This window comes from Brachycentrus maculatus, unplaced genomic scaffold (assembly GCF_059751285.1).
Source record: "Brachycentrus maculatus isolate JH-2025_06_01 unplaced genomic scaffold, ASM5975128v1 h1tg000018l, whole genome shotgun sequence".
Taxonomy (NCBI): Eukaryota; Metazoa; Arthropoda; class Insecta; order Trichoptera; family Brachycentridae; genus Brachycentrus; species Brachycentrus maculatus.
In genome coordinates, this window is record NW_028280772.1 from 990,844 (window position 1) to 1,004,992 (window position 14,149).

Sequence of the window (14,149 nt, forward strand, 5' to 3'; positions counted from 1 at the left end):
GATCGTTTCTATCCACGTTTTTATCGCATTCATCTTTTGAATTACGCTGCGTACGCGCCATTAGACGATGAATGCAAATTTCCCATCTGGTTAATGATAAGTTTGACTTAATTTAAAAAATAATAATAATGACAAACAAAACCTCACATACCTGTAGATTCCCGAGTAGCAAACGTCAGTTTTCGGATTTAATATTAAACTGTATACAGTTTAATATTAAAAGAAAGAATGGGAGTTTTCAAAGATAAATAATATAGTAATTGAAAAACAAAATATCAATCATTTCACTAGTAAAATCCTTTCACCGAAATAACTTTGTATGTAACTTTGTTATTGTGACAAACTGAATTGCCACGGAATCCCGCGCTCGGACTTTTTCCGTGTGTAGGGTAGGTACTTTTTATGAGTTTCGCGCTTTCGGAAAACTGACATATTATGAACGAAAAATTGGCCTATACAACTGCACACCTACACATTTGATGGCGAAAGTGAACAGCTCCGCAAAACCGCGAGGTTCGCTCTCCGAATTGAACTCTGTCAGTGAACGCAGGTGACTACTTACCATATGGCAGACGCGCCTGATGACAGGGTTCGGATTTATATTCGCCAATTTTTATTTTATTTTCGCATATGGCAAGTACTCTAACCTTACCTTTAATTAGAAAGTTTTTTTGGTATTTTTATTAGTGGTTAGCTCATCGTGCTGGAGGTCCCGAGTCTGATTCCCAGGGGGGAGGGGGTTAAAATAAATATAGATTATTTTTTACTACAATTTTTTTTAACTATTACCCTGGACATGTACCTGAAGCGCAGGGCTGCCCAGCTTTCCTTCATGTATTCAGCAATCGAGACACACTGCTTATATAGGATACAGTGCCTATGCATTCGATGTGGAAAAGGATTAATAAAGAAAATCTTATGTGTGACAAAAGTATTTATTGTATTGTACAATTACATTTTTTAAAAATATTTTCTGCGGTAGGATTTAGTTGATATTTTTTAAAGATTTTTTTATTAACAGGAGAGTGACAATAATTGTGACGATAGGTGAGAACTTGTAGATTGCACAATCCATGATGGCGCTGTCAACATGTTCTCCCTGCAAAATGGATGATAGTTTATTATTTCATCCCAATCAGCAATTTAGGTGGATCACGGCTTTTAGCTTTTTCCATGCAATGTTTCCCTTTTCTCCCGATCACATCAACGATTGGTTTTTCTGTTGCAGAACAATTTCTATAATCAAAGCCAAAACAGCGCCCTACGCCTTCAGTCCCTCAATCATCGCTATCATCTATGAAAACAAGCCGTAATAAAATTTAACTCAATTTACTTAGTATCAGGGTTTATCTTAGGGAGGCTACATACAACACGGGAAATCAAAAATATACCAATTGAATGCTCTTACCCTAAAAATTCTGTAATATTCTTAAATAATCACTAAACCCTGAAAACTGTTTTTGTATTTTCTAATGACCAAGGTCTATAGATCTCCAAACAAAAAACCCTGTCTTATTCAATGTTAAGCCCATTTGACGATGATTCCGAGCTCTACCAATGAGTAATAGTTACTTTTTAATAAATTGATTGGCATTCATTACCTTTTTCTCGGCTTATATTTATATTTTTTCATTGCGTTTTACCAAAGTGTAGAAATACATGAATCGACACCCCTAAAAACTGTTTTTTCATATTCCAAAGAAACCGATAATGGCGAAGAAATGGTGTCAGACGATTGAAAACATAAAAATATATTGGCCAAAAGTAATGTTTACTGCTACGAACATCATTTTAATGCGAGTATTATAACACTTCAACATTATGAAGTGTTTAGTATGTATGTATAATAAATATTAATATTTATCTTCAAGTAACAAATTTTATAAAATATATGTGTTCGGAGCATATTGACAATACACAATGTCAAATGTAAAATTTGTAATTCATGCATTTATTTTTAATAAAAAAAATATTTTTAATTAATTAATTTATTTTGGTTTTTCCAATTTCACAGTTCAAAAATCCTAATTTTCATATTACACCAAGAGAATAGAATACCAAAAAATATTTAATAGAACTCATTTTATTTTACTTCAATGGAGCATCTTCACCATAAATTTCTTAAAGTAATCGGTACTATGCAGCAGCAGTTTTTCTAATAATGAAAACAAAAAATTAGTGCTGTCCAGGAATGCTCTCTTTGGCACAAATTTCAACATATCAAACACAACAAAACAATACTATGCAAACACTTATGACATCTAACAACACTTTAACTTATCACTGACGCTAGTTGATGGCTGAAAATACGGTACGCCAATGCAGCGTGTTTCTCCACACTGCATTGGCGTGCCATCTTTTGTCTGCAATCCGCACTTCATACCTGTGTGCCTGGTAACTTATGTAGAGTAAAAGAAAATTACTTGTTCACCTATGAAAAAAAAAAGAATATTTGCAAGGAATATTCTGATACAGCAGTCCCCAAAACACTGCACTCGATAACCTGGCAGTCCGTGTAACTCAAGACACACCCTTTAAGACATTTTGTAGCCAGTTTTTGCAAGTCGGCTAGTTAATATTCATTTTAGACAGCTTTACGCCTTCATAAAGTATTTTTATGGGGTCTGTCTTATCAGGCAAACTACTGTACACTTTGTATTCTTAAATTTTCATTAACATCAGTAAATAAGTAAAATAATAAGGCTAATAAGTAAAATGTAGTAAATGAAGTACTTTTCCTTTGTATAAGGGTATTTGTGCAATTTATTCTCTGCCGAATTCTTAAGCAAACAATACATACAAGTAGTCAAGTACAGTACTGTATTTTATGAAGAAACAGTCCTATTTATTATTTTTTAACCACATTCCCGATAACCTGGTATTTCCACAAACTAACTCTCCCTTTGGTATACATAAAGTTAGGTTTTTGGGACTGTGTACTGTAAATGATTGCTTGTAAAATGTATGATGTAAATAAATGACAAATGAATACAAAAAAACTGATGTAAAAAGTATTTGAAAAAAAAATTGGTTGCAATGTAATGAATGTATACATATAGTCATAAAGATAGCATTTCTTATTGAGTGAGCAAGAGTACATTTAGTAGAAATCCATATGGAGTTAAGCATATAAAGAAAATAATATAATTCGACTTTGAGAAATCACCAGTACCAATCACCAATCAACAAACCTACTCTACTAAATGTAATAAAAAAAAGCATTGTAGTTATTTTAACACTTGTTTGTGGAAAACATTTAAAAATGTCTTTTACATACTGTTGGTAGAGAGTGGGAGACGCTTATAGGCGTTCTGTTCTAAGTAACTGTTGACTTTAAATTTCTAACTGTTTTATTTATAAATTTCGCAAAGAAACTGTCATCTAGCATAGGGACAAAGATATCAAGATATGGGTCCTTTTCCATTTCCTCAGCAGAAATGAATTATTTGGAGGTTTCAACTGCAGCAATCCTGGATCTTCTCCAATAACACTCCGTGAAGTCCTCAAAGGTTCTTCGAAACATCTGTTGAATCATGCCCCGAATGCTGATGCATGTTTGCAACCTCCTGAATGTTCAAAATAAGCAAAATTAACACAGTAAACTTGAGTTAGTAAAAAGGAAAATCTGGAGACAAAGTCATGCTTTTAAACATATGGAAAATCATTATTTTTCTAAAAATATTTGTATTTTATTTAAGTTTTATTAAGTTAATACTACTTTCTCTTCAAATCTATTATGACATGTGTTTCGATGCATTCTGAATCATTTTCAATACCGTCTTTATCATATATCATATGATAAATATGGTGTTTAATAATGATGCGGAATGCATCGAAACACATGTCACAATAGATGTGAAGAAATAGTGTTATTTAGTAAGTAAAAATGAAATAAAAAATGGATAGATTTTAGTACACAGTGACTGCTGAATCAATTAATGAAATTAATTGATCAGTAAAGATAATTTTTCCTATTGAAAATTAAATTGAGACTTTGCTGACAAATATCTGTTTAATATTGTACTAAATTCTTTAAATTGTACTATATTCTGTATGTTGCCTTGATTAGAAGTCAGTTGGGATACGGCTCCACAGTCTGGTCTCCTCATGATGGTATGCATGCTGACAGCGTAGAGAGAGTACAACACAACTTCCTTAGATACATTCATTTTAAACTAAATATACCTATTGTTGAGTTAGATTATAATTGCATAATGAAGCGGCTAAAATTAATAAATCTTAGTGATAGAAGGGTAATTACTGATATGGTCCTGTTATATAAAATTCTTAACAATTTTTTGTACAGCCCTGATCTCCTAAATCAAATAAAGCCTAGCGTCCGTCCAAGAGGTACTAGGCAAAAATCTATGTTTGCAGTATTTGTACATAATGCAAACTATGCCATGTTCTCTCCGATTCCGTGGCTTCACATGGCAGCCAATGCTTTCGAAAGTATAGATTTATTTAATATATTGTTATCCACCTTGAAGTCTGTACTTTCTCAGCATTTCTTCTCCATGTTATAATGGATAAATTTAAATGTTGTGTTCCACTCTCTCTCGCTGCTCGCTCATAGTGTGTGAAGGAGACGTGTATTTACCAGTGCTATTTGTTATTTTATTATTATTTAATGTTTAAGACTTTTTGTTTCTCTATTAGTGTGTTTTTATATTAGATACTGTATACATATATGTATTATATTAAAGGCTTTAGCAGTTCAATAAATATATAAATAAATATTGCACTATATACCTCCAGAAGCTGGACAATCATGACGAGGGCACGACTCTATCGCTTCTTCTACTTCATTGCATATTAAAAAGTTTGGACATATCCAATACAATTATCGCCGTAGTTTTCTCTGGTCAATCTGAAATTTTACCAATATCTTTTATTTGTAAATCTATTAGATCAATTTTAGTATATTAAAAAAAAAAAACAAGATTGCATTTTTGGTGAGCGTCATGAGGGACAAGCAGTTTGGCTCGCTGTACTGACTGCCTGAATGCTTGCATCGTAACATGTTACGTTACGACGAAATCCTCCGGTTAGACTTCACCCAGTTTATATAATATGATAATCAATAGATGATTTTAGACTCATAAATCCACCCCCATAATATGCCGGTTTATAAATCCATAAATACTGTTGAACTCTCTGACCTCGTCCATCTTTGCCCGCATTACGTGAAAGTTTCATTGCGGATGAGAAAACATCTAAAGGGAATCTTGAACATTATATTATTTGTGAGAGAATGCATACAGCTTATGCATATGATCCTTACTTCACCATCCTCTATCTGGGCAGATTGCTGAATTGAGTTCACTTTATATATTTTTAAGATATGTCTTGCCGTACAAGCGTCGGATCTGCGGTCGAGGGGTGCACCTATATTGACTTCTATATTCATTTTTGATAGAGGTAATTTAGAATTTAGGCTGCATATCGCTCACTCCTTTCAAGAACGTCATAAATCAAAATTCGTCAATTTTGAGTTATGTATGATTTCGGAATGCCTAGAAAATATACTATATCCCAGCAAAAGCGGCATATTTTTAACTTAATATTTACCCGCTACAGGGCAGAAAGTGTTGTTTTTGCATTTTGAAGAAATTATTTATTTTACTTTTCAAGACCGTCATAAGTTAGTTGTGACTGACCCATTGAGCAGGAACGTTCTTGTCGATTAGTGCAATAGTGTATTATTTCGGCATTAAACAGTGTTACACAAAAGGTAAGAACATTTTTAATTAATAATTTTGTATCAAGAATGTATTATTTTGTTTTGTGTCAGTATTGCAAAGAAAACAAATAGCGTCCTGTCTGGTTTATATTGATTTATGACGTTCTTGCACAGTAAAAGCGTGACATCGACTGTACTATTTTAACTTATGACACTATTGTCAATAAAACTTTCTTCCTTTTACAAAGCGTATTTGAACTAATTTGTTTTATGACACTTTTCCAAAAAAAATTCGTCCACTATAAGAATAATGTGCAGTTTATTTAGAAATGTGTCATTATTGTCAGTAAAACAATCTACTATTTGCAAGTTGTTACAAATTGCAGCATGCGTCTTTTCTACACTTCTTCAATTGGTAATTTACGTTTGTCATTTCTACATTGATCATTATGACTTCTCGAGGGAAAAATGTTGATAAAATTAGCACTAAAAGACGTAAAAGGATGTCAAAAAGATGCTTTATGTAGAAATACATCCGACAGTAAAGGTAAAAAAAAAAATTGTACATATACTAAATATGCAGTAAATGAAGTTCGTTAATGTCTTTTTCATATTTTGTGATTGTTTTTAGGAAAACCTGATTACCGAGTTAAAAGCAAACTTGATTTCAGCGGTGTCAATGATGATATTCTTCAGCCGGCAACAAAGAAGCAGAAAACCGATCAAAGAAAAACATCTAAAGATGTTATTTTCTATTCTGATAATTGCAGTGGACAGCAGAAGAACCAATTTATGTTAGCTGCATACTTTTTTGCTACCCGCAAATACAATATCGATTCAATCACAAATAAATTTTTGATAAAAGGCCATACCCAGAACGAAGGGGATTCCGTTCATTCTTTAATTGAGAAAAAATAAAGCAAGCACTCAAAAGTGGGCCAATTTATACGGCAGAAGGTCTTATTTCATTAATGAGAACAGCAAAAATAACACCATTTTCTGTAAATGAAATTTCATTTGAAGACTTCTTTGATTCAAAACTTTCGGCCTCTGATGTTGGTCATCTCTGTGTCCTCAAAAACAAGCCAAATGAACCTGTTCAATTTAAACAAATTAAAGTGATGCAAATTCAAAGAGATTCCCCTAGTTCGTTATTTAACAATGGGGAATCTTATGGGGAAACAGAAGTTATGGAGGCCATCATTATAAGAAAACCTAAGCCATATAAAAATATACCCCTAAAGCATGCCTTCGTCCAAAAGCCTAAGATTTCTGACGCTAAAAAGAATGACCTTATGCAACTTATTGAAAAAAAATGAATACTTTGGTATTCAATTCAACCTTTGGGTTCATAAAACTTTTTATGAGTCTTTAAATTAAAAAAAGCAACTGTGCCTTTAGTGTTATCAAAAAACTGTTTTATACAGCAGCTTATATTTTTTTAAACTTCCATATTATTATCTGTTGTATTATCTGTCTACGAGCATTGTTATTGTTACCATTAACTTTTTGGAATTTTTTGAGAAAATAAAACTGTATTGCGTCTATCTGTGTTTTATCCTTAAAACCAAAAAATTCCCAAACCCATATTTTTTATTTGAACTCCATGATTATTTTTAGGTATAACTGCTTATTTGGAATGAAATTATCTCACGATACTTCAATTTAAGACTTCCAAATTCTATTTGTTTTAGTGATAATAATGACATATTTTGACATACTTCAGGCACAATTACTGAAATTTTGAGCAAGAACGTCATAAATCAAAAGGTAATGTTTAAATATTTTTTTTAATATACTAAATATTTTTCAAATTGAGAAAAAACCTTCAGGTTTTACCTAAAACGATATGTTGCATAGTAAAAAAATTACTAAGTGACTTGGTATTTATTTTTAATATGTTTTATTATTTTTTTAAACTTTAAAAACGATCTCTTGAAATATCAAGTATTTTGATTTATGACGTTCTTGAAAGGAGTGGGCGATATGTGACAACGAAAATTCCCATGCAATTGTTTTGACAGTAGGTGAAAAAACCGCCGAATATTCAACCATAGATTCCATTGACAGTAAAATGAGATCCCAACGTCAATTTTCAAAGAGTTACGTTCAGTAATATTTTATGTTGGGTACCTACTTCAAAGTGAAACAGCAACGGGTCGGAAGGAATATCGAAATACACTATGAAAAATATTTTTTAAAGATTCTTTTATTTATAACAGCCCATATGGGCAAAATAACAATATTTACCATATGGTAAATATTGTTATTTTGTTTAACATTCTCATTTTCAAAAAATTCTTTCGTATGTTGGCAGTAAATTACATCACAAGAGTGATGTCAGCGATTCCCTATCGGTGGTATTTAAAGGCTGCTAAGGAGTTAAGGCACACCGTTGTATGCTGCCGCCGTCATGGAGAAATTGGCTAAGTGCCGGCAACGTCACCAGATATAACAAAAATACCAGGATCACCCCCAGGCATCTGCAGCTGGCCAATAAAAAATCCGGCATGACCATCGCTTAGGGCACTTGTGCACTACACGGAATTTTACCTTCCGGTAGTCCGTTTTTTCATGCTAATCGGACTACCGGATAGTCAAATTCCATGCAGCGCACAAACGCTCTTAGAGAGGCATCCTGCACAACACCTTGACCATGCTCCAGCCCAAGATGACCGAGAAGAAGGCGTAATAATACGTTAGCTCCTCTCCTCCCCGAATGAACACAGTCAACGAAGTTTTTTTTAAATCTATCATTATCCACATCTTTATGAGAACCATTTAAGTAGTTTTTCATGAAAATGGAGCTATATAAAATATCTTTAATTATAATTATGTAATTTGACATTCCTCCTACGTGATAATGCTCCCTTATCTAGCATTCGCTTTGAAGTAGGTACTCAACATAAAATTTTACTGAACGTAACTATTTGAAAATGGATCCAATATACTTTAAACGGAATCTATGGTCGGATTGTCATATTCAGCGATTTTTCACGCACTGTCAAAAATATTGCGTAGGATTTTTCGTTGTCACATTTGCATTCGAGAATTCTATTGTTAAAAATGGATGTAGAAGTGCACCCGTTGACCGCGAATCCGACGCTTGCATGGCAAGAGATATCCCAAACCCAGAAATATATAAAGGTGATCGCAAATTTGCCACCCGAACAAATAGAGGACAAGAAAGTAAGGATCGTATGCATGAGCGATACGCATTCTCTTACAAATCATATAAGGTTCAAGATCCCTGATGGAGATATACTCATCCACGCTGGAGATTTCACGCGATGCGGGCAGTTGGACGAGGTGCAAGAGTTCAACGCTTGGCTCGGTATGTATGGATTTATAACCCGGAATATTTAGGGGGTGGAATTCTGATTCTAAAACCATCTGTTGATTATCATATTATATAATGTGTATGCCATATTACCCTCAGAAGTCTGCATACTTCACCTGCGGGTTTGGAATAGTAAATATCGCGAGTATGTGGAAAAGCCAGAAAGTGTGAAGAATTACAAAAAACTGAAATAAATGTTCTAATTATTGTAAGAGTAATATATTATTTTACGGTTTAAATGTAACTTTTAAATGATGAAATTACAGATGTGCATTTTGATAAGTTTAAATTTCGAAGATGGCTATCCGGGTTCCGGAATAGATGTCCAATTTCAGAGATAACCATTTATCCATACTCTGCATACTATCCATATCATGGTCGTGTCGTTGACATTTTTTATTCTTTTAGGAAAATTACCCCATAAGCATAAAATTGTCATTGCTGGTAACCATGAGCTCAGTTTTGACCGCAATTTCACCCATCCGCTGAAAAAGAATCACTCTGTCTTCGATGGAATACCTACTCTGGGAATGGCCAAAGAAAGACTCACCGATGCAGTCAGTATTTCAAATATTAAACATGAACTGACAAATTGTACGTATTTGGAAGATTCTGCAGTCACTTTGTACGGGATCAAAATATACGGAACTCCGTGGTATGTAGACCTGAACACTATTTATAATGAAAATGCTCATATGATCACAAAGTAAGAGTTAGCTTGAGTTGCATTGAATTGCCAAGAGGGGTCTGAATTAATATAAGACATTCTTTACTCTAATATCTATTTCATATTACACTGGACTGATACCTGAAGCGCAGGATTAATCAGTTTGCCTTCGTATAATTTACAATTAATACATTGGCGGGCGGTTTTTTCATCAACCCCGACCCTAATTTGTATACTAATTAGGGTCCTATACTATTCACAAGTAAACGCAAACTCGATCTGTACAATGCTTTTGGCGTCTCGCGCTGTAAGTATGCAAATAAAACACTTAGAAGCGTCTCCCACTCTCTACCAACAGTATGAGAAAGACGCTTTTAAGCGTTTCCCGCAAACAATGTGTTAAGTTCACACTGTGTTGGCTGCTATGGTTCAGCTGCTCTAAACAGTGACTTAGTGCTACAGTAAAATCACTTTGTTTCGCAACATAATACATATGCTTCATTCAATATTTTTCTTCCCTCATAAAATGGCCAAAGTACTCATGCTTTCTCTTCTTTACAGCGTTGATAACTTTTTTTTCTTTTCTCATATGTCTTTAAACATTATGACTTTTTATAAAATCTTTCTTATATTTTAAAATGCTTTCTCATAAATAGGCACATTTGGAAAACTCAATCTTCTTTCTTCCTGGGTGAGAGTCCATAATTAGCTCCCAAAGCCATAGGGAAGCACCGAAAAGATATGACATCTTTTAATTCTCTTTCTTCTTTTTCTAGATCCTAAAGATCTGTTTGTGCCTCCGCTTGTAGCTCTTGGGATGTTGACTCCCAGCTGTCTTTCCACCTGTTTGGAGGTCTGCCTGGGGGTCTGCGGCCTTCAGGGATTCCTTGAAGGGCAATACCGGAAGTCTGTCATCTGACATTCTGTTTACATGACCATTCCAGTATCACCTTCGTTGTCGTCCCTACCTCACGATATCCTCCGTCTTACACATGCTCATGTTGGTATTTCTTACTCGGTCTCGAAATGTGTTTCCGGTTATGGATCGGAGGTTCAAAGTCGAGATTTTGTTCTAGAAGTATCTGCTCTTGCTTCAATCCCATAAGTGGCTATTGGACGAACACATGTTTTGTATATTTTCATTTTATTTTCTATTCTCATGTGTTTGTTCCTCCACACCGAGTTTCTGAGGCATCCGAATATAACTGCAGCCTTATTAATTTGTTTCTGGGTCTCACCATAGATGTCACCGTAGCTACTGACGTCAACTCCAAGATATTTGAATTTCATCACCTGTTCAACAGTTCTGTTATTTACAACTAATTTGCATCTAACTGGACTCTTTGATAAGGTCATGCTTTTAGTCTTGTCAATGGATATCATCATGTTGAACTTTTCCAATGTCAAGTGGAACTTGAGAATCATTCTTTGGAGGCCGTCTTCGGATTCTACTAAAATGATGGCATCTCAGCATAACAGAAAATCTTTTAATTTAATTGTAATTTGAGACCTATGTACTTAAGGTGGTGAATTTTCAGGCAACCGGAGTTTTGCAAATGGGCTTTCAACCTGCCGAGAGGCAAAGCGTGTCTGGAAAAATGGAATCAAATTCCTTTGGACACTGACATCTTGGTGTCGCACACTCCGCCAATTGGGCACGGTGACCTCTGCTGCAGTGGGATCAGAGCGGGGTGTGTGGAATTACTTCACGTGGTACAAAAGCGCCTCAATATTAGATATCACATTTTTGGGCATGTGCACGAAGGTAAGTTCTATGACTTTATTAAGCGTTTAGGTATCAATACAGTACTCAAGCTACTGCGTTTTGCCTCTCATTGTTTTATGATTTCTATTTCACTAGAAACTAAAAGCATCACAATATCAAAGAATCCAGTAAGATGCAAACTTTCATGTAATAAAATATTCATAGATAACAAGAATAATGATGGAATTTAAGAATCTTGGAGTTGACATACTAATGTAATAAGCAACAGTGATCTCTATGGTGAAACTCTAAAACAAATCAATAAGGTTGCAGCTATATCTGGATGCCCAGAAATTCAGTGTGGAGGAACATATACCTGAGAATTGAGAGTAAAATGAAGATATGCAAAATGTTTGTTCGACCAATAGTCACTTATGGAATTGAGGCAACAAAATCTCGACTTCGGACCTCTGAGATGAGAACTCTCCGGTCTTGCACACATTGCGAGACCACGTAAGAAACACCGATATCCAGAGCATGTGTAAGACTAAGAATGTATTGTGAGGTGGATATACTGGAAAAACACGTAAACAGAATTTCAGAAGACATACTTCCACATATCGCCCTTCAAGGAAACCCTGAAAGACGTAGACCCCAAAAAGGTGGATGTGCCAAGAGGAATAGGCGGCAGCAGACAGATCTCCAGGATCTATGGAAAGATGAAGAAAAAGAACCTATTTGACCATTTTAGAAGAGAACAGAAGGATTTTACTTACTTGTTGCTTTATCCGCTCTCTATGTGTACCATATTCAAATATCCTTTGGTGGCTTTAATTTAATTTGATTTGACAAAATTTATATGTGGATGTGCGTATTCGTATGCGTAACGGCATAACTTTTATTAATTGTTATTTTGCGGTTGATTATTACCATCTGTACAATTCGCTATGATTATATTTGTACTAATTATGCGGCTGTATGAAATGAGACTGATTTATTTTCGTTTTTCAATCTTCGTTGCTTTTTTTTTCAGGATATGGAATCACATCTGACGGAAAGGTTATTTACATCAATGCCTCTACTTGCGATTTGAACTACTTGCCTAGTAACTACCCAATGGTATTCGATACTGTAATCCCCCCTGGATTTACGAGGGATTAAGTGTCTGTTATACTAGGTATGTTATTATTTATACATGCATAAAAATAGTACTAATGACATCCCGGTAATTCCAACTTAATACATTGTTTTTGGGTAATTTTCTCATCAACACTGACCCTAATTATACTCAGCCAGCCGCCCGACCCTCTGTATACTAATCACAAGTAACCCCAACATCCAATTCCCATCTGTACAACGTTTGTTGGAATCTCTCACTGTCTACCAAAAGTAAGCAAATAGAACGCTTATAAGCGTCTCCCGCAGTATACCAACAGTATGTAAAAGATGCTTATGCTGTCCCTTAGCATTTTCAATGTTTTCGATAGCATTGTTGTTTCATAGATACTTTCATTGCTTCTCAGGCATTGTGAAATTAAACGTATTAGAAATGTGTGCTTCCTATTTTCTTTCTATTCCATTTAAACAGACTGAACTACAGAGATATGTGGGCAGGTACAGCTTGTTAAAAAAAATTATATAATTCATCAAATAATTTTTTTATTTTTTTTTGTTTTAGCGATCAAGAACTTCTGTAATGGATGGCATCTGCTCATGCCGTTCCAACACAAATATGGTTGTAAGAAGAATTTGTATACCAATGATATCAGCTCTAAGTTCGTACCTACCATATGTATCAGCTCGATATTATTAAGATAAATATGTGCACTTTTACTTTCATTTTCAAAAATGTTTTGTACAAAAAAGAGGTTTGCTGAATCCGAATGATTCTAAAATGTTTTCTAAGATCTCGTAATTTATTTTTAAAAAAATCAAAAAAATTAATTAAAAAATATATCATCAGAATACTGGCAAAAATGTTTAGTACTGACCTTTTTTAATTGAAAATACATATTTAAATATACAAAATAGTTGGTGAATATGCTAAAATTTTAAATATAACTTTTCTACCTCTCTAATACTTAAGATACTTGTGTTTAGAGAGGGAGTTCGTTTTACAATTATTATTTTTTTATAAACAATGTAAATTAAAACAAGATAAATTAAAATTTTTAAAAATATTCTTCGGTATGGTGTTTAGGTTGGGGTGAGTCTTATATGTTTTTTTTTATGATTTAACGCTGGTGTTGTTTTACATCTTTCGTTTTTTCTTTAAAATTTTGTAAGAAAGAGGCTTTATTAAAAAAAACAATTGTTGGCACATTAAGTTCTTCAAATTCTAATTTTGAAGAGTAAGTTCTGGGCTTTTTAGGAATAATTTTAGCAATTTTTTTTTTGAATGATTGAGAGTGATTTTAAATTTGTCCTATAACCTCCCCAGCCTATAATTCCATACTGCAGAATCGATTGTGTTAAAGCATAATATGTACACCGTTTTGATATGTTTTAAAGATGGAATATTCCTTAGTCAAATAAATATATAAATCAGCTTCCTAATCCTTTTAACCATAGTGCTTATTTGCACTTCACTTCAAACTGTTATTAAGTATAATGCCAAGGTATTTAATATTATCAGTTTTTTCAATTGTCAAGCATATTTAGGGGCAAGAAGTAGTATGATTAATATCGTCTTTTTGACTATGGATGACTATGGATATTAAAATTTATTGGGAGGTCATATTGGTTTATGGAAAA

At 33.9% G+C, this 14,149-nt stretch overlaps 1 protein-coding gene and 1 long non-coding RNA gene across 2 annotated transcripts; one reads left to right on the forward strand and one right to left on the reverse strand.

The window, feature by feature from the left end:
• Window positions 1-951: 951 nt before the first annotated feature.
• LOC148313145 (uncharacterized) lies at window positions 952-6,319 on the reverse strand. Its single transcript, XR_015838286.1, has 3 exons — window positions 5,285-6,319; window positions 4,753-4,870; window positions 952-3,566 (listed from the first exon to the last, which is right to left on the reverse strand). It is a non-coding gene; the product is annotated as an uncharacterized LOC148313145 (long non-coding RNA).
• Window positions 6,320-8,671: 2,352 nt separating this feature from the next.
• LOC148313146 (metallophosphoesterase domain-containing protein 1) lies at window positions 8,672-14,149 on the forward strand. The gene is made up of 5 exons (XM_088267396.1): window positions 8,672-9,017; window positions 9,432-9,678; window positions 11,229-11,455; window positions 12,429-12,572; window positions 13,074-14,149. The coding sequence occupies exons 1-4, from the start codon at window positions 8,750-8,752 to the stop codon at window positions 12,554-12,556; spliced, it is 870 nt and encodes a 289-aa protein (XP_088123522.1). The 5' UTR covers window positions 8,672-8,749; the 3' UTR covers window positions 12,557-12,572; window positions 13,074-14,149.

Bases quoted from the DNA above. Each gene is read 5' to 3' on its own strand.
- LOC148313146 (XM_088267396.1), top strand. From the start codon at position 8,750: ATGGATGTAGAAGTGCACCCGTTGACCGCGAATCCGACGCTTGCATGG. The intron at 9,679-11,228 runs GTATGTAGACCT...GTGAATTTTCAG, and splicing joins AAAATATACGGAACTCCGTG to GCAACCGGAGTTTTGCAAAT. The intron at 11,456-12,428 runs GTAAGTTCTATG...TTTTTTTTTCAG, and splicing joins TTTTGGGCATGTGCACGAAG to GATATGGAATCACATCTGAC.